Source organism: Aptenodytes forsteri, unplaced genomic scaffold (assembly GCF_000699145.1).
Source record: "Aptenodytes forsteri isolate BGI_AS27 unplaced genomic scaffold, ASM69914v1 Scaffold265, whole genome shotgun sequence".
Taxonomy (NCBI): Eukaryota; Metazoa; Chordata; class Aves; order Sphenisciformes; family Spheniscidae; genus Aptenodytes; species Aptenodytes forsteri.
Window position 1 is genome coordinate 931,763 of NW_008796175.1, and position 23,721 is coordinate 955,483.

The following is a 23,721-nucleotide window of genomic DNA, read 5'->3' on the forward strand; positions in this document are numbered from 1 at the left end:
ACCCGAGCTCTTGGCTGTCCTCTCTGGATGGAGCCATTCACACCAGGGTCCAGCTTGTGCCCTGGCTGCTTTTCCCTGCCCCACTCACCGGTTCTGAGGATGTCCTGGCAGTAACTATGAGGTTAATGAAGATGGTCAAATACAGGATTAATAGCGTAAAGGGGAAGGAAGTGTTAATAGAAATGGAGGTACTTTCTTGCAAAAAATGCCCCTCAGGAATGTTAAAGAATGTGGAAATAGAACTTGGAAATGTTTTTTTATAATTATACATAAATCTCCTCTAATCACCCTACTTTGCAAAGGGAAGAAATAGAAATAAAATCAGGAAGTGGTGAAATGTTGAGATATTAATTATGACTTCTTGATCAGTAACCTCAGGTGGTAATTAGCCTGTACTTTTACAATACTGACCTGAAACACTGAACAGACCAAAATAGCATCAAACTATATTTTGAAAAAAATTGCTCAAGCATCTGAGATCACACGCATAATAAAATGTACTTACTTTGCCTAAGGGAAAATGTGTCCTCTATCTGTACCTATTTCTGGAAAATCTTGCGTTTCCATGCCTAAGTGAGAAGTACAATTGGAAAAAAAAGATTTTCAATACTGTCTCACTGATTGTTAATTAAAACTTCTTAAAACAGTGCTATGAACACTGCAGCTTTGCAGGGGAGGACCTAGGGTGAGGTCTTTGCTTATGACAGTTCACCAGGGCCACGGCCAGTGCCCTGGTCCAGGTTCTGCTGATGCCACGGCTGGGTGAAGTAGCAGCAATGAAAAGGTGCTGAGTCCAGATCCTCCTGCAAATGTAAGTTCAGAGTTATTTGCAGATTAAACATGACTTTAAATGATAGCCTTCTCCAGCTTCTGCTGAGAATACCAGTGGACTGTCATAGGCAGACACGTGACCCTAGGTTCCCTGCTGCAATGCTGTGGTGTTGGTGGCACAATGAGGCAGATCATGTAGGTGCCATGGCATGCGGAGGGGGCAAGGCAGGCAGGGAGAGGATAAAGTGTGTGTGAATGAAGGGGGCACCAAGATTTCAGCCCCTGGCTGCTTGGCTGTTAAGTTGAGGATCAAATCCTCTGCTGTGCTTGAAGGGAGCGTGCCTTTCTACTCCTTTCCTCCTTGCCCCCTCTGATCTACTGCACAGATGTCACCACCTCTGCCAGTTCCTATGAAATATTAGTAACAGCTCCCTTGCAGGCAGATACTGGAGTTTTTTGCTGTGAGCAGAGAGGAGTGCTGAGAGTTAAATCCCCCATCCCCTCGCAGGGACATCAGCGGTGTCCTGGAGGGGGAAACTCTGGCTGGGCAAGGAAAGCAGTGTGGGGGGGGTGTGGCTCACACAGAGGAGGAGATTTGAACACCCCTGTGAAGGCAGGGTGTTCAGGAGGGAGGGCAAATGGATGCACAAAATGGAAATAGCTGTTGCCCCTTAAATGCGTTGACTGCCTTCCCACCTTGTATTTTTAGCATCTGCAGCCTTAACGCTTCCCAGGGTGACCCTCTCCTCTCCGTAGGCTGGGAAAGTGTTTCATACCTGGTGGTGTTTCTGCCGATGAAACTACAGGGGGAGCTCAGCTACATAAAGCTGAACTAAGATAGTGGTCCAGGGTGCTCCTCTCCCAGGACCCATTTGCAGAATGTTTCAAATAGAAGCAAACATGTAGTTAAAATGGTCTCTAAAGCCAACTGCATTGCTTCACGTGGAGCCAAAACTGACTGCTTCACATGCTTGGACTTCCTGGCATGGCATCTCTTTCAGAGGGTCTGGGAGGATTCCTGAAAATCGGGAGCATTTAATGTAAAGGTGCTCTAGTACCCCAAACCACCAGTTTCTTTATTTCAGTGTTTTCCCCAAGAGGGAGCCAAGTGGCTGTTCATCGCGTAGGAGCTCTTTTGCAAGCTGCTCTGAGAATGTGCATTTTTTTACTGGAGTGTTTCTGGCGTGGCTACAGCACTTCTCCTGCTGGACTGATGTGCACTTGTTGGTCATCAAACTCCATCTTGCCCCTTTTTGCAAGAAACTTGGTGTTTTTTGAATATCTAGTATTAATTTCAGGATGCTGACCTGGTAGTTGTCCCACATGTGTAATGGCTGCCAGAAAGAAGGGTCTGATTTTCTAGGTTTTGTGCATGTAAAATATACTTTATATCTTAATGTTTCCCTGTTGCTTTGTTGGATATTGGCTTTTGCAAATCAGATCTTCCTGACTGAAAGTTCAGTAGGCTGGACAGGAGGAGACGCTCATGTCTTGTACTTAACCTGCTGTGCATGGTTGCTGTAGCAGGATACGTTTCACCTTGGGGCAGGATTGAGTTGCCCAAGTGTGGGCATCAACGTGCAACCTGAGACCCCTTTGAGTTTCTGGGACATCCATAGGAAGATCTAAGACCACCCATGTCCCTGTGCAGTGGCAGCTGGGGCTTGAGCGAGACACTTTGCAATTCCTATAGCAATATGAGGTGCCCACCCTAGGGATAGATTAGAAAGCACCTGCTGAAGCTGCTGAAAGCTTTGCAGCATCAGGTGAAGACCAGGGGAGAGCGATGGTTGGGTGGATGCCATGTTTCCGCATGTCTGGTGCTGTGCAGACGATGGATAAAACTGCTCAGGCAGTGGGCTCGGCATGAGCATCCATATGGGCAAGTCTGGGCTTTGATGGTGTTGCTGTAGGGTTTGTGGCTATTTACCTCTCACATCTTTAATGCAGTACCCGAGAGTTAGTTAAGTTAGAGAGGAGCCCTACTGGTTTATCCGTTTCCTAACCTCTCTGTCATGACAAAATTTGCTAATTATTCTAAGCCCTTTTCCTATAACACATTAAATCAAGCCTGGAATAGCAACTTCACAGCCCCTTGCCAATGCACTCAAGTACTAGATAATACCGACAATGTGTATCCTGCTATTTGACGCAAACAGTCCCTTCTGCACCCTACGCTGCTCCTCTTGTGGTTTTTCTGAATCGGTATTTACTCTGTCCTGTTTATCCCAGTGCTTTGTTATCAGCAGAGAGTGAACGTGCCCCTCCTCCCCGCGGACTGGACGTGCTCAATGCCTTTCCGCTGGGTCTCATTTCCCAGTTTGAGCCTTTCCCAGTTTCCTCCTTGCCCTTAACTCCCTCTGCCCTGATTGAACATGGCATGTTCGTCTGGGACTTCGATGCAATGCAGCTGCACATTTTGCACATTTTATTGTGCTTTTCTGACACAACGAACCGTTTCAGTGCAGTCCTGTGTGGACTCTACTTTGCTTGTCGTGGTGATCGAGGTCCAACTCTACTTGAGCTATGTTCTTGTTTCATCCCTGGCTCTGAGATCTCCCACCGATGGAGCAGGGTTATGCATGCAGTGGGTGCACTCCTTGCCTGGTGCAGCCCCTTGCAACCCCCCTGGAATTAAGAGCTCTGAGGACCTGCTTGACTGAGGGCTTTCTACACCTTGGCTTGTGGTGGGGATGACATGCAATGTGCTCTGCTGATGGGTCAGCATCACTCATCCTGCTTTGTGTATTCTAGCATTTTTAATATGATTCATCCCTCATTTTCTTTTACTGAGTCTTACTTTGTGGTCCTTTGTCCATCTCATCTACTTCTCCAGGTTGAACCATCTAATGGCAAGAATTCATCCTCCTTCCTAAGGTTTGATCTGTGGGTTAACAGATTGCCATCCCTTATGTGGGTTTAGGACATGGTGCCTTGAAATAACGGCTTGCAAACTGTGGCAACCATACAAGGAAGGTTGATTTTTCTGGTCATGCAGAGCAGTGCCTGTGTCTTTTGCTGTGCTGTTGCTGCATGGTTGAAGAACATAAGCCAAAGTGGCAAGAAAAAATAAAAGGCAACACATTACTGCTTTTTCACACTTTTCGAAGTGTGCAAAAACATATTGTGCTTTTATGGGATGCCACAAAGGTTCACAGCAAAAGCCACACGTGGCACACTCCGCCACTTGCAAAGAGCTTGTTGAGGGGTCATGGTGCTTGGGTGTTCTTGGTAGCTGGGGACCAGACCTGCTGGATCTCCCTCTGTCTCTGTGCATCACTGTGCACCTCTTTGCAGCTTTCCTGGGCTCAATTAATTGATAGGCAGTTCCCTGAGATAGCAGAGGGCTGGACATGTAGACAGGGTGGGTGCGCAACAGCTTAAACCTGCCTAAGCGAGGGTTGCCATCATGCCCTTCCTTGCCTCTGTTTGTCTTCATGCCCCATCCTCCCACCTGCCCTCACGCTGGTGGTGTTGGGTGGTGAAAAGATCTTGCCTCTGTTTGTCTTCATGCCCCATCCTCCCACCTGCCCTCACGCTGGTGGTGTTGGGTGGTGGTGAAAGGTTGTCCAGCCTCTCTTATCCTTATCTCCATCCAATGTAGAGAAAAACCAGAGGGTGATTCTTATCGCTGAAGTCCTGACTGAATAATTAGCTCATTTAAAGACTTCAGCTTAAGTCAAGCAGATGTTGAGATATCGAACTCATCTCAGTATCTGTGGGAGTTAGGTGTCTGAATCTCAAAGGTGATTTGTCTTATATATAGTATCAGGATTTTGCAGTATTTAATACTAAAAGCCTATTAAAATCTAGATCCTCAGAGTTTAATAATCTGCTTAAATGAGTATATTCCTTTCAAGCTGTTCTGAATAGAATGACAGCAACATTTGCCCAGTGCAAAACTTGTAAGCACATTAAGTATTACTGTTAGATACTGCAATTTCCAAATTTCTGTAGACAAACTTGTACATTAATCTAAATCACCCGCATAACTCTTGTTCTCTTTATACCAATTCCAAATTAATATATTTTTAGCACCTTGCCAGATTCTCTTTTTCAAGCTAGAAGTCTCAGATTTCCCTGCTGTTGCCAACGTACTGTGGTTTGTTTTAATCATACAAATCATAAACAATGAAAGCACAATTGGAAGCAAGAGAGAAAAATGAGATTCTGTAATTGGAACAAAGGAAACTCCATGCCAGCAATAACCCTGTAGTTCATGAAGGGTTTGGTTATTTCTGGCAGTGCTGCAAAATATCTGATACAATGGAGTCCCCATAGGGGGAGGCTGTGTAACTTTTCAAGCACATAAACCACAGCTTTGTAGCAAATATAAGCTATAATGAAAGGATAGTAGGCAAATTCGGTGGGTTATTGAGTGGCCATAATTGTTTCCAGAGTATTTCAGAAATGAAGATCATGAATCTTCCTCTATTAAGCCTGCTGCTTGGTCTCAGGTTTAGCCAATTTTTCCATAATCTATTTGTCTTGAACTTTACTCAACTGAAGTAAGAATGGAGAGAGACTTCAGGCTGTCCTTTTACGTTACAAACTCCCATTGTTTTGCTATGAATATTACAGTTTTTGCTGTTGCTTCTTAAAGTCCAATCTCCCAGAACCAGGTGATTACCTGAGACTTCACATTTATAACCAAACTAACGTCTGCAGCACTCTTACCGGCTGTGGCGCATTGCGTAGGGTGGTTGCGAAGAGGCAGCACTTCCCTTTGGCAGGGAACCGATACAGCAGGATCTCCGAGGGCTCTCATGGTAGTGAGACCAGGCTGCGAGGTGTTGATATTTGGAAATCCAGCAGAAAATGGCTCCTTTTTATTTAGGTGAGAACGCTCCCCACTGAGAGTGTTGGATCCTCCTGGTTGCTTTTGAAGAAGCTTGCTCAGAGCTCCTGGTGGTGTAAATTGACTGTGGCACTGCAAGCTCTGCAATGACTGCAAGCACTCACTGCAAGCAAGTAACTGAGTACACGTTGCAAGCCAGGGAGACACCTGAGAGCCATACACCCCACCTCTCTCCTGCCGCTTGCACCCCCATATAAGAGATGCCTGGTCAAGGGATGGTGGGACCATGTACCCCATATGGAAGAGGACAGCTGGGGTGGACCTGCACTTGTCTGGCCTGCAACCCATACCCAGCCTGTGTCTGGGCTGGGGTAATTGGTATGATTGAACAGGTATCTCTGGATGGTCTCTCTTTAGAGAGGAAACTATCAGGGAAAGAAGTTACCACCTCTTCTTGGAGGCTTATGGACTCATCCAGGAGTTACTCCCTGTCTGCAGAGTGGGATGCGTGGGTTGGAAGCAGCTCTTCCAGCCTTTTGGCTCCTGCTTCTTGCACCACTGATGTGACACTAAAGTTGTCCCACTAAACCAAAAGGCAGCAGGGCCGGAGAGAGTAAAATGTTGGCATCACCACTGTGCCCACCTTTACTGACCCATGAAAACCAGCTGACTTGGGTTCCTGCCAGGAATGTGGGGGAGAAAGTTTTCTTTCCTGTCTCCCCTTTTTCATATCTTTTTGCTTCCTATGTGGTGAGGACTTGGTATCACCAGCCCACATGGCCTGTAGTAAGTCATGTCTTGAAATGCAGAGCAGCTTCAGGGGGTTGTGGGTGCTGGAAATGCTGCTATCTCAAGCTCGATTATTAAGTCCTGTGCAATGAAACTTCTTCTCTTGTACTCCTGTCTTGTAGCAGTCTGTGTTGTATTTGTCCCCCATCCACTCCCTCAAACAAGTATGATTCGGTGAACAGAGACAGTAGAGGAAGAGCCTGCAAGGGATACCACGCTGTTTAAATTGTGGAGCTGCATTTGAATAAATACTTTGCAACTGGAAGGCAGGCATAAATTAATTGTTATTTGAATGACAAACTTACTTTCCTTTTGCTAAAAGGTGTAATTCTTTATGTTTGACTTACAGGATTACTTTCTCTAAATCACGTCAGGCATTGCAGTAACTGATCTCTAAGCTTAGCCTGGCCAAGTAGGATGAACGCGCATTTTACATTCATTGCCATATATTTAAATTGCATTTGTCCTCTTGTCTTCCTTGCTCTGAAATGAAAGCCTGGAAGGAGCTGCATTTGGACTGGAATGACCAAATGTTCACAGAGACATTTGTGGATGGTGGGGAGGAAAGGAGGGGAAAATCCCTTAATTTGACTGCATACTTTGGCATTTATGGCTGGGGGATGAGAAGGAGCAGGAAGGGTTTGTAGTTGTGCTATCCCCACAGAAGACCTCAGATCATTAGTGTTTTCATCAGGTGGTTGTCTTTAAAGTAGTTTTTAGCAAGGGCTGCTTATCAGCACATTTTACAATGCGACATTTGTCTTTGGAAAATACCGCATCCCCAGCAAGAGCCCATACCCAGGGAGCCCAGGCAAGGAGATGCTGCTGACTGACGTCAACACACGTCAAAGAGGAAAGTATTTTGGGCTTTGCTTATGAAGTGGAAGCCAGACCATGCTCATGTTGCAACACTGATATCCCTTCAGCGCAGGGACCCCCTGGGACCATGGGGTGGACTTTAACCACTGTGCATGTTTGCTGTTCAATGCCCATATCACCATGGCAGAGGTATGTGATGGGTTTCATGAAGTAGCACAAGTGTCCTGCGGTAAGGGGCTGTTTTACTGGCATATGTTGAAAGCAGCTCGAGATGGCTCTGAGATTTCTCCTTTGCTGAGCTGTGGCTGGGGAACATGGGAAGAAGGTGATGCTTTGGCTTTGCTTTGCAATGGCATCTGCAAGTCCACCAGCCCAGCAGCAGCTCTGTGGGATGCAGGGGAGACTGCATGGGGACTGCCCTGGGACCCCCCTGTCCTCTGGCTCGATGGGGTCTGCAAAGGCATCTCTCTGCCATATTAAGGCCTGGCTGCTTGGGGGGAGACTGTGGGGACTGCCCTGGGACCCCCCTGTCCTCTGGCTCGATGGGGTCTGCAAAGGCATCTCTCTGCCATATTAAGGCCTGGCTGCTTGGCCCAGGCTGCAGGGAGGGGTGCCAGCTGCCTTTTCCAGCTTTTCTAGCATTTCAGGAATGTCCATCCTTCACTGAAGCTACATTTCAAAGTCTTTAACCCTTTGTTTGGCTGCATCCCGCATGCCTGAATGCGTGCCAGCCCAGCCCTGGTGCGTGGGCGCAAAGGCATCTCTCTGCCATATTAAGGCCTGGCTGCTTGGCCCAGGCTGCAGGGAGGGGTGCCAGCTGCCTTTTCCAGCTTTTCTAGCATTTCAGGAATGTCCATCCTTCACTGAAGCTACATTTCAAAGTCTTTAACCCTTTGTTTGGCTGCATCCCGCATGCCTGAATGCGTGCCAGCCCAGCCCTGGTGCGTGGGCAGAGAGGGGCACAGCCGAGGGGGAGCTGGTGTCCCCCTCGTACCCAAGCGCACCGGGAGGTCTCAGCTCGGCAGTGCAGAGGCAGCATGCCCTGAAGTACCCAAGCCACGCAGGAGCTCGTCTCTGGCTCTTCGGATGTAGCGTGTCCCCGTGCATCTGCTTCTTTGCGATTCATGCTCAAAGATGTGCAGCTTGCAGTACCCACTGCCTTGCTGCTGCAAATGACTTGTGTAATGGTGCAAATGGTTCATTTTGGGCCTAGTTCGTACCCTTGTACCTGGCCAGGTGGGAAGCACCAGGTGGTGGCACTCTGCTTCTCCAGCATCACTGTTTTAGGGAGAGATCCCTCTGCAAACGCTTTCAGGTTTGCTTCCTTCTCTGGTAGACTTGTCCCCCTGGGGAGGGTGATCTGAGGTCCTCACCACGCCAGCGGAGCCTCTGGAGAACAATTTTCAGTCTTTGGACACGTAGTTATGGTGTACTACTGCTGTAGTACTGTGTTCCTCCCTCCTGTACGACATTGTGTAGGCTACAGAAATCCTCTCTGGCAGTCATTGCATGGATTTCAGAAGGTGTTTCGCCCACTCAAACCCAAGCTATTGAGTTTCTTTGTATAAAACTGTTTAGGAGAGAGATTGTATTAATTTAGGTATGCACCAAATGGGCTTGGTTCTGCTCTTGCTAAAACCTGTGGGAGATTTATCCTGCTAGTTAAATCTCTTAAACCGCAGGAGACTTTTCAGCAATGTACTTTAAAGTTCCATCAGTGTTTTAAATTAAACTTACAGTGACACCAAAAATGGTAATTTCTTTGGCATCTAAAAAGTAATGCGTCTTGAGGATGTTTATGTTCAGGCACCAGATGCGTTTGTCAGGTTGGCGTGGTGGTATTAAGTCTCTGTGTGACAAATGAGCAGCAGGTTTAATGGTTCACTGCTCCCAGTGCCTATTCCCCTGCAAAAAGTTAAGCCCAAGTATTTGCAGAGCCGGGCAGGTCTGTGCTTGCGGCAGCAGCGGCTTCCCACGAGATGGTGCTCGGAGCATGCGGTCCCACCGGCCATCTGTGCCAGGAAACCAGCCCTTCTCCTGGGTATGGGCTGCTGCAGGCTGGCATCCAGCCTGACGCTCTCTGGCCCCACTTCTCCCAGTCACTTAGCTTTCAGCCTACGAGCCTCTAATTGCATATGTAACTGCTTTTCTGAACAGGGAGCTATTGTGTCTCAGGTATAGCTGTGTTTTGTACTTCCCAGGATAATGCAACTATTTAAAAAAAAAAAAGTGTGTGTTGCAAAATGTTGAGTCCTAACTGGAGGCACCAGGATGGGGAAAGGTGTCTGGGTGGAGAACAGAGCTGTTGGACTCAGTATGGTACGCCTGAGCAGCACCGTGCTGCAGTTGAAGCGCTGCATGGTGGGTTGACTGTGCAGGTAGCTGCCCCGGTGTTGAGGAGCTGGTGAGGCTTGGGAGACCCAAGCTGATGTCTCTGCTTTGCAGCGATGCTTCTCCTGTACTTGTACAAGCTGTTTACATCTGGAAACAGGAATATACACAGGCGTGTGCTCCTCTGTTAGAGGCACAAACATCTCCTTTCTCCCATCCTTCTTCATCTGTCATCTCTTTCAGCGAAGTATCTTGCGGGGTTGTCAGCCCTCAGCTGAGCTGTGTACGGGGAGTGCCCAGCGCTGGGGACCCGGCTGGGGGTGCAGGGTGCTCCTGTACATCTAACTCCTGCTCCAAAAAAGCCTTGGAGTGGAAATCAGCCTCAGTCCTGTATTTTAAATGATGGGAATATTTCAGGTCAGGGGCAGATTCGTGCTGCACCAGTATAAATCTAGGGTTGCCTTTGCATCCCCACATGTCTGAGTCGGTCTCATTCCTAATTTAGAGTTTAATTGGGGCCAACCTCCTGTGTATCCCCAAAACCCTCAGTCTGCCCTGACAGCTGTTGTGGCTGAATATCCTCATGCCTCTTGCTTTCTTCTCCAGCAAAGCATCCTCCCTGAGCTGGCCCCACTATTCCTCCTGTCTCCTTCCCTTCCTTTAAATTCCTGCTGAAGTCCCACTTCCTCCGCAAAGCCTCTGTGAAATGGGCTGACTGTCATTGCCCGAGCTCACCCGGCAGCGTGGGGATGAAGGATTAGTGGGCAGGGGAGCTGGCAGATGGGGAGGCAGTCACTGGGGCTGGGAGTTGGGTGAGGACACGATGTGTAGGAGATGAATCGCAGAAAGGAATATTCATCGTGTTTACCCACGGCACCGGAAAAACAGTCGTACAGTAAAAGCAGACTGATGCTTGGCGTTATCTCAGCAATCTCGCTTTCGCAGGCTGTGCCGGGGTTTGGCAGCGTGTGCTCAGGCTGTCAGCTTTTGGAGACGAGGATTTGTTTTGTGCTTGTAGAGTACCGTGGCCTGTCACTGGGGCTGTGATGAATACCAACAACCCACAGCTCAAGAAGGCACCAGTGTGCTCTGTGCCACTGCTGTGGATGCCAGCAGTCAGCGGTGGCAGCCGCTTGCTCTGGTCCTGAAGCAGAGTTTGAGGTTGGTGCGGACGTGCTTGTCTCGCATCCTGAGCATCACGAGCTGCTACCCAGGTATTGAGTGTAGAAACGCGTTCCTCCAAAGGCAAGCATGCAGTGATCCCTCTGTCCCTCTTCTCCTCACTTTTATCGCTCTGATAAACTTTGCCATTCCATAAATTTTGCAGCAGTGAATTTATATTTCTTTCCTAATTGCCGATGAAAAAGCTGAGTGCAGGCTTGGCCGCCCTCCTCTGCAGAGCTGCCCTGGCAGCTCAGGGAGGGTCCCTGTGGAGAGCTGCATCTGGAGATCGCTCCGCCAGCTCTTAATCTGCTTTACAGGTGCTTTACTGACTTGCACGGTACCCGTGTAAATCAAGATATCGCATGGTGCAGAGCCCAGCACCGCACCAAAGTCAGGGTACGTTCTAAGCAGTTACTTTGATCCCCAAGGCTGGATCTCATCAAAGGCTGAAATCAGGATTTTTTGACAACACCTATTTTCCATTAGCAATGTTGACAGCATTAATGATATTCTGATGCTTTAATTCTTTATTACTGAAGTCACACATCAGTGATAGTCATTATTTTGCAAGGGGGTTGATGTTATGCAAATCAGCTTGCAGTTAACTGGGTCATCCCACTCATTTTTTTTGGCTGTGGGCACAACACTACTGCTCTTGTACTGGAGTCTCTGTGGTCTGCCAAGATTTATTTTAAACAAACATGAGCAAGCCAGAATTTCTGAGCCAGCTTTTTTAGGACTCTTGGGTGCAAGTTATGTGAAAATATTTATCCCTGTTGTATACTGTTTAACATCTTCCTTGGTTACTAATGGACTGGAAAGGACTTCATTGTCCTCAAGTGATACAAGTATATCATCTTGCTGCTTTGCAAAGGCAGAGCAGAAATATTTATGGGAATCTTCTGCTTTTCTTTGTCATTATTAACTGTTTTGCACTCTGTGTTTTGGAGGGGGCTGGTGCTTATCTTAGGATTTCTTTTGTTTGTACTGAACTTTTAAGATCTCCTCTATATTAGCCCATCACATCGTGGTCTCCTCTGTTCTCACTCCCACAGGTACAGTCCCCAAATCACAAGGAACGGAGCAAAAGCTCAGCCTGGCAACCACGAGGTGAAGATGAAAGGTTCCGAGCCAGTGATCAGCCAGATTATTGACAAGCTGAAACACATCAACCAGGTTTGTTGCAGGCATGCCAGCAGGGATGGTGGCTCCGGAGTGGGCGGTTTCCAAATCAGTCTGGCCTCCCCCACACTTTCTTAGGGCTCAGCCAGACAACCCAGGGCATCTCTATCTTCTGCAGCTGCGTGCAGAGCCAGTGCTGCCTTGGCCCTGCGCAGTACCAGGCTCGCAGGGCACGTGTGGCAGGTCCTGATTCATGCAGGCTGGTGTGGTGCTCTGGGGGTGCAGTGGGAGCTGCAGGGCACGTGCGTTGCAGCCCTCCAGGGCTCAGCCTGCGCCCGGGAGGGTGCGTGGATGCATCCTTGCAGTGTGCTTCTGCTGGGCATCCATCTCCCACATGATGGAGGACCAAGAAAGATGGAGCTGCTGTGGTGCCCCTGAGCACGAGGTGCTGGCAGGGGTCAATGTGGCATGTGCTTGATGTCCCCTCTGGTTGGAAGACTCCCCTTTGGCATTGCTTATGGCTGGCAGAGAGGGTCACTTGTTTCTTTGCTGTATCTCCCTGGGCATCCACTCCCAGTCACTGCTGGGGCAAGTTACCATTGAATGGGGAAATGGCAGAGCTTGATGAGACCCTTTCTGCTGGGGAGGGAGCTTCCTTCCCACGGTCTCAGACCTGGCATCCTTGCCAGGACAAGCAGTATCTTGTCTCTACCCATCATGCCAGGCCAGGTTAAGCCTGTGAAAAAGCCCCACCGCTGCCAAGGGATTAGGTGGCACCTCTGTGGGCATTCAGCTTGCAATTGTTAACCTCCCAGAGCTCTTCTGCAGCGTTGCCTCAGGCCAGCCGGGCTGGGGTCCGGCTCCGGACTCAGCACTCCTCTCTGTGTCACTGAATAACTCGTAGAGGGGATGTTTTTCAGTAGAACTGATAGCTTGGACCTCTGTACTTTCCAGGGGCACACAGTATTGGGACCTTGCAGGGCAAATACTCAGGCAGTAATGCTGTCTGTTAATACAGCTGAGCTGCCCAGTCTCTCCTGAGAGAGCTCTTACTGGTGGGGACCTTGTTCAGGGTCGCTCCGGCATGAGGCTTTGGGCAGCGGCGGGTTCCTGGGGTTAAGCCCAGCTTTGCTTCCCGGCCCGGTGGGCTGTGAGGGCTGGTCTGTCTGGAGTTGCTGGCTTAGCGACTTTTCTGCTAACCTCTGCTTTCCTGCTCCCGCAACTGCCAGGGACTGTTTTCATAGCAGTTCCCGGTTTAACCCCTGCACCTTCCGATGCAGGCACGCCTCATTAGCTGCTGTCTGGGAGCGGGATGCAGCGAGGGTTTCAGGGTCCCCGGGATCACCCAGGCACACGGGAGCTGACGTGGGCAGCGGCAGCGCAGCCTGCTCTGCCTTCCCGCATGCCTCCCCCCGTGCCGAGCCATGCCATCTGCCAACAGCCCATAATTATTAAAAGTGGGGGGGGCGGGAAATAGCATAATCAGCTCCCTATTAAATGGGGTAGAGGGCAGGCTTCAACCTGCAGGTGATAATGATATTTTGCCGTTCACAGTGAGAAAGTCGCACCGAACAAAACATGGTTATTAGTGTACTTGAAACTGCTGACATAAAGTGGTTGTGAAATGCTGGCTGCCAGATTGGGTCAAGTTAGGTCTTTGCTGAACAGTTCAGGCTGCTGAGGAGTGGAGATTCGTGGAACAAGAGACCCTGGATAAACATCGCCGGGCTGAACTCAGCTGTTTACAGCAGCAGAGTGTCTTTGTCAGCCGCTGCTCTGGGAAAAATGGTGGTAAGGGGGTGAATATGGTCAGCTTGGTCATGATCTCTTACAGCGCTTCCCCTCCTTGGCTTGCAGTATTGGATTGGAACACGTTATGGGGGGCAGGTGAGTTGTTTTAGTTTAAACGGCATAAGTGTAAGAGTCTGAAAAATATCAAACCCTCTTGTAAAGTTGTGTTTGAGAAAGAGGGGAATTGAGAATAAAATCAGGAGAAAATGGGAAGTGATTTGTGAAAATTAGTTATGAACCTAGCTATGCCTGCGGAGGGTCTTTAGTCTATAGTAAGTAGCTTACATACCGGGAAAGTAACTGTGGAGGTCACTTAAATTTGGGATTTGGGGTGTCATAGCTCACCATCACACTTATTTTCTTGGCCTACCGAAGTTTTGCACTCTCCTTCACATCTGGAAGGCATCTTGAACGCCAAGGAGTAGGAAATGTGGAAGGAGCAGCTCTGGATGAATTACAGTTGTGTTTTTCAGGTGTTGGCTTCGGATCTGGGAAGCGGTGGGGACTCCCAGGCTGGGGAGGAGTGAAAATCTCCTGAATCCACCAAGCTCAAGCCAACAGCGCCTTTTAAGGGTTTTCAAACATCCAGAATCTTTTGGAGAAAAGAGCATCTCTTTGAGTGTTTGTAGTGCTCAGAGCTGTAAACTGGATTCCCCCTGTGACTGCCAGTAAATTGTGAATCTAGTAGCTTGTAATGAATTCCTCCCCATGTGTTGTGTTGGAGGTGCAGCTTGGATTTTGTGGATGTGGGTAGACGCAGGAGCCGTGCTAGCTGGTGCAATTTTTGTTAGGAGTTCCACAGCTTTTACTTTTACTTGTAGATTTTTGCTAATGTCTGTAATTTGCTGATGACTTGGCTTCGATTTATTCTAGGCTGCTCACGCTGCTGAAAAATGTGTGTTCTTTCAGCAGTACGCCACGTTTTCAAGCTTGCTTGAGTTTGGCGAATGTGTTGTGTGCGGAAATCATGCTCGCTCATTAGTTAGTGTCTTCTCAAACTGAATCTGGGTAAGTGCGCACAAATATATGAGAAAGTCTCATCAAACTTTTGCAGTTTGAAATGAGAATGGTGTTTATGCATTAGAACAAAATCCACGTGGACTGAAAGGAGTATAGAAAACTTAACCCAGAGAGAAGGGGAAGTAAAAGTTTGCCAGATTGTATTAGTTTGGTTCAAGCACCTTTTATCAAGCTAAAATAAATGAATGAATAAAGCTCACTGCCTGAGTAGTGTGCTGTCTCAAGTCAGTCCTTTCTGGATGAGTCCCCCTCGGTGGTGCCTACTCATCACATCGAGACTCCAGACCATTTTTGTTTCACCCGAACGTGTGATTGTGGGTGGTGCTATTTTTCGTGCGTTGGTGGGCGAGATGGTTTATTATTGCCATATTGGAAGTAAGGATTTTTTTTTTTCAGTTCTGTTAGATGTCTACCAAGTTTTGATTTGAGTTATTTTTGCTGTGTGCCCAGAGGCATGAACAGCCCATCCATAAATATTAGCGTTGTTATCTCAGCTGGGAGGCCAAGGGTCACCTTCAGGAAAATGAGTTGGAATTGGTTCCTAACTTTTATTTCCCAGAGTGGATGGGGTCTGTTTCTAGCTAGAAGGGTTTTCACTCATCCCACACGTGAAACTATATTGAAATTGAAAGGTTACTCTGTGTAAGCATGAGGTCTTGCTCAGTTTTTTTTGTCACTTGGTAGCATCCCTAGGCAAAAAGTGGTGTGCAAGGTGAGCTGTTTCCTCTGGTCATTCAATTTTCCTCCCACCACGGGGACGTTTAGGTGGCTGACAGATGGGGATGAGGTTCAAGTTTTAACAGATACGCGTGGAGGTGGGAGCCGTGGTGTCCATGTCCCACGTCCCGGGTGCTCTTCCACATTGGTGACCTCCTATTGAACCTCCTCCCAGGAAAGGCTCTGGAGAGCAGACCTGAGTGATGCTGGTGCGAGGATACAGCAGGGATGGAGACTGTGGGTACCAGATCAGCCGATGGACACTCTTGGTCCTCCCTCCTGTCCCTCTGGGTCCCCAGCTGACTGTGTGCTCTCTGCAGTGCTTACAGGGCTCTGATACCGTTGAAGCGGATGCTTTACCCCATCCTTACTGCACTTACCTGTTTAAGATTGTGCCCAGTTCTGATCCCTTTTTATGCTTAGATAAATCCTGGTGTTTATCACAGGACCATCTCTAGGAGGAAGAGTGTAATATTGGAAGAAAAGGGGGAGAAAAAACTCACCAAAAATGAAGAATAAAATCCATAAAAGGAAACTTAACTGGGGGAGATGTGTCTTTACAAGACTGAAGGGCCTGGAAACATATTGTACATTTCCAGACACTGGAGTTAAGGGCTCATTTAGAATATTTCAGATATACTGGAGTTTGACAGTTCTTTGGTTTCCACATCAAACAATCTGTAATTTATTGCCCCATATAGGGACTGTGTTTTTATCATACTGCATATTCTCTAGCCAGAAATCTAGCTACCATATAAGCTCTTGAAAAAAAAAACCCTTTGGGGATCGGAATCCAGGCGATATGCTTTCACAGACCCTGAGAAACCCGCTTTGATTTATTTCCTTGGAAATAATGGGAACACACAATTTCTTGGAGTATTACAGCTGTTCCGCCCAAGCAGGATCTCACCGCCTTTCTTCACGTGCTCAGCGTAAAGACCTGGGTCCTGCAGCAAGCCCCGTGTGAAAGCGCCTCGTGTTGCTCTTCGTGGGGTTTACGGGAGGATGAGAACAAAATTTAGAAGTTTTATGAGGCAGTAAAACACGGAGCTCTAGCTGGAGGGGGGAAAAGAAAAAAAGGAGGCCCAGAGGTGCGAATGACCGAAGACAAAATAGACTTGAAGTTTGCAAAAAAGCACGACCCGGCGTTTAAATAGCTGCGTTTGAAGCTGGGTTGATCAACCAATATGTCCTATATTTGTTTCTAGGTTTAATGGGCTGTTTTCCTGCGGCCTGGCTGCTGGGAGAGGGCATGGCGGAGGTCACGCAGAAGTTAATTTGGAAAGAGGCCAAAAGGCCACAACTTGATTGAATCAAATGTAAACAAAATAGGCCTGGGAACAGCGCGATGCCCTTGTGCCCGAGTCTCTCTCAACCTCTTTGCTTAAAATATAGAGTATGGCGGAGCACTGGGGACTGGCGAAGGGGGTCGGGGGGTCATCCCCCCACCGCCACGGGGGGACGATGCTTGGGGTAGCAAAGGGTCAGATCCAGACCGTGCTTGGGGCACATGGGGAACCTGCAAATGGGTTGTCCCAGGGAGACTTGGGGTCCTGGGGGGCCACCTCGCCAGACCCTGTCCTGGGCGGCTCCAAGCAGGGAAAACTATTGAGTTTATTATGGGAGACCCTGGGGAGCTGAGGAGTTTTCGGGAATATATTTCCCCTTCAGAAGAATCTGTGACTTTGACAGATTTGGTGGAATCGCATCTCTCTATGGCCTGCTAGGCTTTGTGAGGTTTATTATTCCCACTGTATTTTAATTCCCTAGCCAGATGAAGCAGCATAATAATTAGAAAAATGCACAAACTGCCAGATTGTTAAATAATGTGATGCACAATGCTTATCACTTGAAAATGAGATATTTAAATTGCACCAAAACAAATTGCTTTTGGCTAATTTTCCACTTTTAAATTTAATAAGTTAACACTACGATGTCTGAAGTGCTGTATATGTGTAATATAATTTATCAAGTCCTCAAAAGAAATGTTAGTAAACACAGTAATTACTTGGACATGCCTTTTGTTCAACATTATTAAACAGTTTGTAACAATTAAAACATTAAAACCACATGTTGTTGAAAGCAACCAGACATTGCATTTATTTCTTACTAAGCCTATTAAATAAAATGACAGAAGATTTTTATTTTAATGATAAATGCATTTTGGAATGGATCAGCTAATTCTTCTTTTACAATACAAAATAATCTATAGCTCCACCAAGTCTAGGCCTGGTATTTAAAGACTAACTCCATCCTCCTTCTGAGCTGTGCCTCGGCTTTCGTTAACACGCCGGGTAAATGCTCTCCGACTCCATATGCAAGCAGCAATTACAGGATTTTGCCAGGCCAGTTAAATCAGGGGAAGTGTGACCCTCTGTGACGAGAACATAATTAAATTTGAACATATCTGATTGTCGGGTTGCTTTTTAAACCCAAACCCCTCCTGCCCATCTTAGTAAGAGCGGCGTTTGCCTGCGCCAGCTATCACCCGTCGGGACCCTATCTGCAAACGTCCCGGCTTTATCGGGTTTGTTGTGGGAACACTGTACCTGCAGGTCACCCAAAATGGATTTTCTTTAACAGCTCAAGATTAATTGGACCTGGTGTGTTTGCGTGTGTTTTTAAGCAGATGTGTAATATGGGCTGTGTTTGCTGAAATTTCTCGCCTGTTATTCCTGTGGTCTTGCATGAGACAGGAGCGTAAGGGCTGTGCTGTTAAGCCCCACGCTTTTACTGCTTGTGCAGTTACATTTGCTGTGGAATGTGAGGTATTTCCCATTTTCAGTAAGAAAAGGGCGGTAAATAGGCACATTTCTGATACTGCTCAGTGACACCGAAACTTGGAGTTGTGCTGAGGGCCTGAGCATCTCCTGTGTGCTGTGTAAACCCAGCTATGACTGTCTCTTACTGGCCAGTTGTTCTTATTGAAGGTAGTGCCAAAACGCCCATCAATATGCGAAGTCCTCATATCAGCCAGTTTTTGGAGAAAATAATTCGTTGTAGGGTTTTCCTTGGAGCACCCAAGTCCTTTGGTCCATCCCCATATGTCCCTTTTTCTTGGTAAATAATGGGACTGCAGAGCTGTCATTTTTTGAGACAAGATTCGCTGTTTCCTTATCCTTCCTACTTTCATTTGTCCTTTCCCTGGCAATGAATTTCAGGAACATACGGGAGAGGACTGGGAAAGGTGTGTTTCCATGTGAAACCATGTATCTCCTTTATCAGTATGAAAAAGGAACGTCTCGCCTTTTTGCTAATCCCACTTGCCTTTCCAGAGGTTACTTTATTCATCCGTGGTGTTTCACCGCTTACCTAGTATTGGAATAGATGTTTAGCTCAGTTGAGACTACAGGAGCAGCAAAGCTTTCCCGGGCGGTGAATCCAGCTCCTTGCTTTTCTCAGCAAGACTGGGAAGCTGCCGGGGCTGAGCTTGGAAGGGTGGCGGTTTTGGCTGGTCTCCACACTAGTTTATTGTTTGGCGTTCACAACCTTTGGGTGACATAAATAGCATTTTATCACTCTCCTTCCCTGAAATCCCTGTTTGCTGTGGCCTTATGCATGAGAAGGGATTCAACTTTGCCCCTGTGGCTTCAGCTCCAGTGGGGAGGCAGGTGCCTCAGGTGTGTCCTGCAGGGACCAGCCTCCAAACAATAACGTGGAAATCGGCTGGAAAAAAATACCTTTAAAGGGGATTCATTTGCTTTTGTGTCCAAAATATGCAGCTGATGCACAGCGGTGCTTTAAAACAAACACCAGATATCCTGTACCAGCACTGGAGTTTATCCTGTTGTGGAGGAAACAAACCTGGAGGAATCCTTTGTGCAGCAAAACACGGTGTAAGTGGAGCTGTTGATACCAAATTAACAGTTAATTACAGTTATTCTGGGCTGTATTGAGTGTTGCCTTGTGCTGTGACTCAGGCTGGTAATTTAATCAGTAGATGTCTGGGGTAGGTGTCCTCCCCGATGGTCCCAGTAACAAAGCACGTAGCCCTCACTGGCATTAGGGCGATGATTGGTAGGTTTCTCATTGATGTGTTTTTCTCCAAAATTTGACTTAACGTCAAGGTTTTTAAAGTGTGGTTCAGGCTGAGAGGGGACTGGGATTCAGGGAGCTAATCTTCATCGTCCAGAGCAGGCCTGGAAGGTAGCCTATGGTCTTCTTGGCCGCAGAACAAATCTGATTGCTTTTGTTCCTGAGAAAAAGCCTCGTTAACAATGTTACTTTTTATTCCAGCCGGACGTCGTGTAACCCGCTTAGCGATGATGTTCTCAGGGGAAGGGGGGAAAAAGCAGCGCTGTCAGACCCGCTGCGGGCAGGGAGGGCCAGCTCCGGCGGGAGGACCGCTCTGCATCCCGGGCTCTGCTTCGGGAGCGTTGTGCCCAGCTGTCGCATGGTGTGCAGGCGCTGTTTCTGAGAGCTGGGATGCCTGTGAGATTCCCGCTCCATCCCTAGCTGCTCCATGCGCTGGGAAGGTTGGAGCTGGGGATTTCCCTAGAGTAATTCTGCCACTTCACCGAACCACTCTGCAGTGGGAACGAGATCCATTTACGGCATTTTTTCTCCCAAAGGCATTAATGTGTATCTGGTCCACGACACCAGCCGCAGATGGGTAGCAGAGGAGTCCTTCCAGATACAGCCCGCTGTGGATTTGCATGTAACTTGCATTGAAGGAACTGAAATCACTCACTGGTTTGGCATCCCTTTGATGGAAAGGGCAGAGCAAGGTGTCTTACTACTGTTTGCAGAAAGATGTTAGCTGGCTGTAGCGGGTCATCTTCTGGTCTCAACAGCTTTGTTCTTGCAGCAAATGTCACCAGAGCTTTCCTGGTCTGAAGTAGAAGAGGCATCGGACCTGCACCCCACCCAGCAATCCTGTTCTGGGAAAGGGTGGTCCCTTTTTTAAAGCACTGGCTTGGCTTGGTAAGAAGCCAAGGCTGCTCCTGGGACCTCTCTTGATGCTCTATCCCACCTCCATGGTGGGATAGACTGGCCGGCGCAGACCGCTGCAGCTTTCATCCAAGCTGTGCTGCTGTCAGAAAGTGCAAGAAGTTTTGTACATTTTAGGTAATGAATAATTTGTAATCTTGCTCCTTTTGTAACACCTGCTGGCAAAGCAGATGTTTGTAATTAGGGAGGTCTCTGTGCTGGCAAACCCTGTCCCCAGTCAGTGAGACTGCTTTGACCTGTCTGTGTTGGGGCAGGTGTAAATAACCCTCACGGCTCAGGAGGACTCGCTCAGTTAATGCTGTTGCTCATTAAACGTCTTAGTTTGGTTTTGACACCTAACTGACTGCAAAGGCTGGGTTGTATTTTAGTGCTCTTGCTGCTGGAGCACGTGCTGTGAGAGATGGCCCTTGCAGCACATAAAACTGTGAGAGCAAACAGGGAAGTTTAGGTTTCGGCGATATTTATTGCCTATGGCCTCACTCGACTGTATTGTGAGGGAACGATATTTAAAAGAAGAAAATGTCCTTGGCTGGCCTTTCTGAGGACCCATGGAAGAAGATGCTGTCTTGTGAAGCATGGGGAGCTGGGAGCAGCTGGCTGAGGATGGGTGTCTGAGCCATCAAGACGTATCGTGACGGGCAGGAAGTTACTTTTTATTTTTGGCAGGACCCCTTGAATGCCTCCCGCCTACCAGTGGGGAAGGAGTTTACTGACCTTTTTGTGCAGCACATACGTTCCTAAATGCTGAGGGTGAGACTCATGTAGGTGCGTTTCAGGGCTTCCTCTGTGAGTGTTGGGTCTCGCTGGGGGAGGGTATAAAGTCACCAGCTTTGAACCTAATTTAAATGCTGAGTTGCTTCAGCTGCTCAGCTGGTGGCTGTGCATATGCGTGGGAGAATCACCCTGGGCAGGGCTCCCCTTGCCTGCAGCTCTGGGGGCCTGAGCCTTCCAGGGTCTGTTTCTGTTGGATGCATTCAGTATCGGTGATGAGTTGCACCCCAGTGTACCAGCAGCGTCCGTGATGGAACCTGGATGTTTTCTTATCCTGTTTGTAGACCCATCCTAGGAGGCAGGTGCTAATATTGATGCTGGAAAAGCTCTGTCCATGAAGTTAAATTTTCTCCTCTTTGGGCTTTAGCAAGCAGCAGCCATGCTCTGAATGCAGAGGAGAGCTGTGACCTTGCCCAGGAGCCTGCTCAGCCATCAGCCATTAATTAGGGACCACAGAGGCTGGAGAGACCCTGTTCCTGGCATTATTTCTGGTCTGGTTTGTCTCAGTCGAATGCCTGTTTAATGTGAAGTGCATAAATACTTGTGGCAGCAGGGCCTGGTGCTCTGGGCTCCCCGCTCCAGCTGGGCGCCTTCCCCAGCATCACCAGCCCCGTCCTGCCTGCGGACCCCGCTCCCGTCTCCCTGATCTCCTCTCCACGCAGGACAGAGCGGTGGCTGTCGGGTGGCAGAGGTGGCCACAGGATGCTGGAGGCCGCTGGCCCCCCAGCTCCCAAGGAGCACACCCAGGGCTCAGCTAGGCACAGCCTGCCCCGGTGCAGTGGTCGGCGGGTCCCCAGGGAGGGCAGACCGGCTGCTCGCTCTGCCCTAGCTAACAGGTTTGGGGGGTGTTTGCCATGGTGTCCTCCTCCTCCTGCCTGATTTAAGTCTCTGCTGAAATCAATGGCTTGGTAATTAACCCTGCACTGGGATTGTCTTGTCTGATGGGAGGTAACTGGCATATGAGGCAGTTGTTCAGTCCCCTGTGACAGCTCTGTGGGGCTGGGGACATTGAGCAGAACTGCTTGCAGTTGCTTTTTGGGCTGCCAGTGCCTTGGGGTGAAGTAAATGCAAAAGTAAAGCTAGAAGGAGCAGCCCCCAGGGAGGGCAGGGCGTGGCCAGAGGGAGAGGGGCTGCTGTTCTGGCAGAAACCTCTGTACGAGACAACATTATGCACACAAATACATGATTTGAGAAGCTCCTCTCCGCTGGGAGCTTTTAGGGAAAAAGGGAAGCGGCTGGGACAGAGATTTGCCTCATTGGTGTGGCAGAAGGAGAAGGCGGGGGGAAAATCCTTCCGGCGCAGCTCTCGGCTTGCTGTTTCCTACCTGGTGCCAAGGACGAGATGTTTGTCTTGCAGGCGGCCTCAGCAGACGTCGCTGACAGCCGGAGAGCAGCCACGTGTGCTGGAGCCTGAGCCAAGAGGAAATCTCCCAGCCGCTCCGACGCAGGCTGGGCTGAGCTGGGTGGCGAGGAGGCTGCAGGGACCCGCTCGTTGCCGCACTCCCTGCCTTGGGCATGGTCCCCCTCTACAGAAATGTGGGGCTTTTTTAGCAGATGGCTCAAGGTGGTACGATACCTACATGTCCTCCTAGATGCTCTTGCATCTAGGGCACCTTCCTTCCAGGCCATCCCTGCTCAGATGCATGAAGGACATGATGGCAGTGAGGTGGTTGATTGCTCCACCTCTGCCCATGTTGTCTTCTTGTTCCTTGTGCTCCTACTTTGCTTGTTGTCTCATGTTTTATCTTCTGGTGATGTGCGCTTTGGGCCTTCCTGAGTGGTGTTTGGATGGCAGAGCGGGGTTCTGCTCCAACATAACTAAACAAAATATGGAAAATATGGATAATAGCAGTGATGGGTCCTGGCCCATGTAGGCTCCCACACCCCTCCTTCACTCAGTTGCCAACCCCCCGAGGGGTGGCTGCTTGACAGGTGGAGAAATTGGTCCAGGTTCTCCTGTCTAGTGACGCAGAGCGGGTGGAAAGGAGAGGGGAAGGCAGCTGGGGCTGCTGATATGAGACTGAGAAACTTTGTGGGGAGAAGGAGCAGGGATACAATGCCAGTGAAGAAACGGTGTGGAAAGGGGTTGAGGCAGACAGCTCTTGCAGGTAGCAAGGAGGGAGCATCTTTGTAATGCCTTTTCCACCCTTGACAGGCATGGGTGGTTATGTGCCTGGTGGGATCAGCTCTCTTGGTGACTTTCTTTCCTTCTTTAATTCTTCCAGGCAGTCTAAAAGCCCAAGTGGTCTTGAAATACCAGCTCTTTTCCTGATGCAGGAAAAAAAGTGCATTCCTGGGATTAACGTGGCATTCTGCTCCCCTTTATCAAGGTACAGGTTTCCTAGGTTGTGCACCAGACGTCCTTAGGAGATGCTCTGGCACGAGTAGCACCAGATCTGGAACAGTGGCAGAGACTGGGACTGAGGAAATGATGCAGGTCAGCCTAGGCAAAGCGAAGAAGAGCTGCAAAGGCGTATTTGCAGTAAATAGCTGCATTCCTATGTCACTTCTAGAGAAGTGATAGCTCGTAGGAGTCTGTCCGATCCTGGCAGGAAAAGGTCCAGGCAGACTCCAGCAAGGTGCTGAAGGCATCATCTACTGCCTGGTCCAACCGTGTGTTCAATGACTGGTTTAATGATTGGGTTTTTGGAGTTTGAGGGATGTCTGTGTTTGATGGA

At 48.6% G+C, this 23,721-nt stretch overlaps 1 protein-coding gene across 1 annotated transcript in view; it reads left to right on the forward strand.

Moving 5' to 3' along the window:
* Positions 1 to 23,721, forward strand: part of GPC3 (glypican 3) — a 119,002-nt gene that overhangs the window by 88,269 nt on the left and 7,012 nt on the right. The window contains exon 5 of the mRNA XM_019474191.1: positions 11,728 to 11,848. Within this exon, the coding sequence (XP_019329736.1) occupies positions 11,728 to 11,848 (121 nt within the window). The remainder of the gene's footprint in view (positions 1 to 11,727; positions 11,849 to 23,721) is intronic.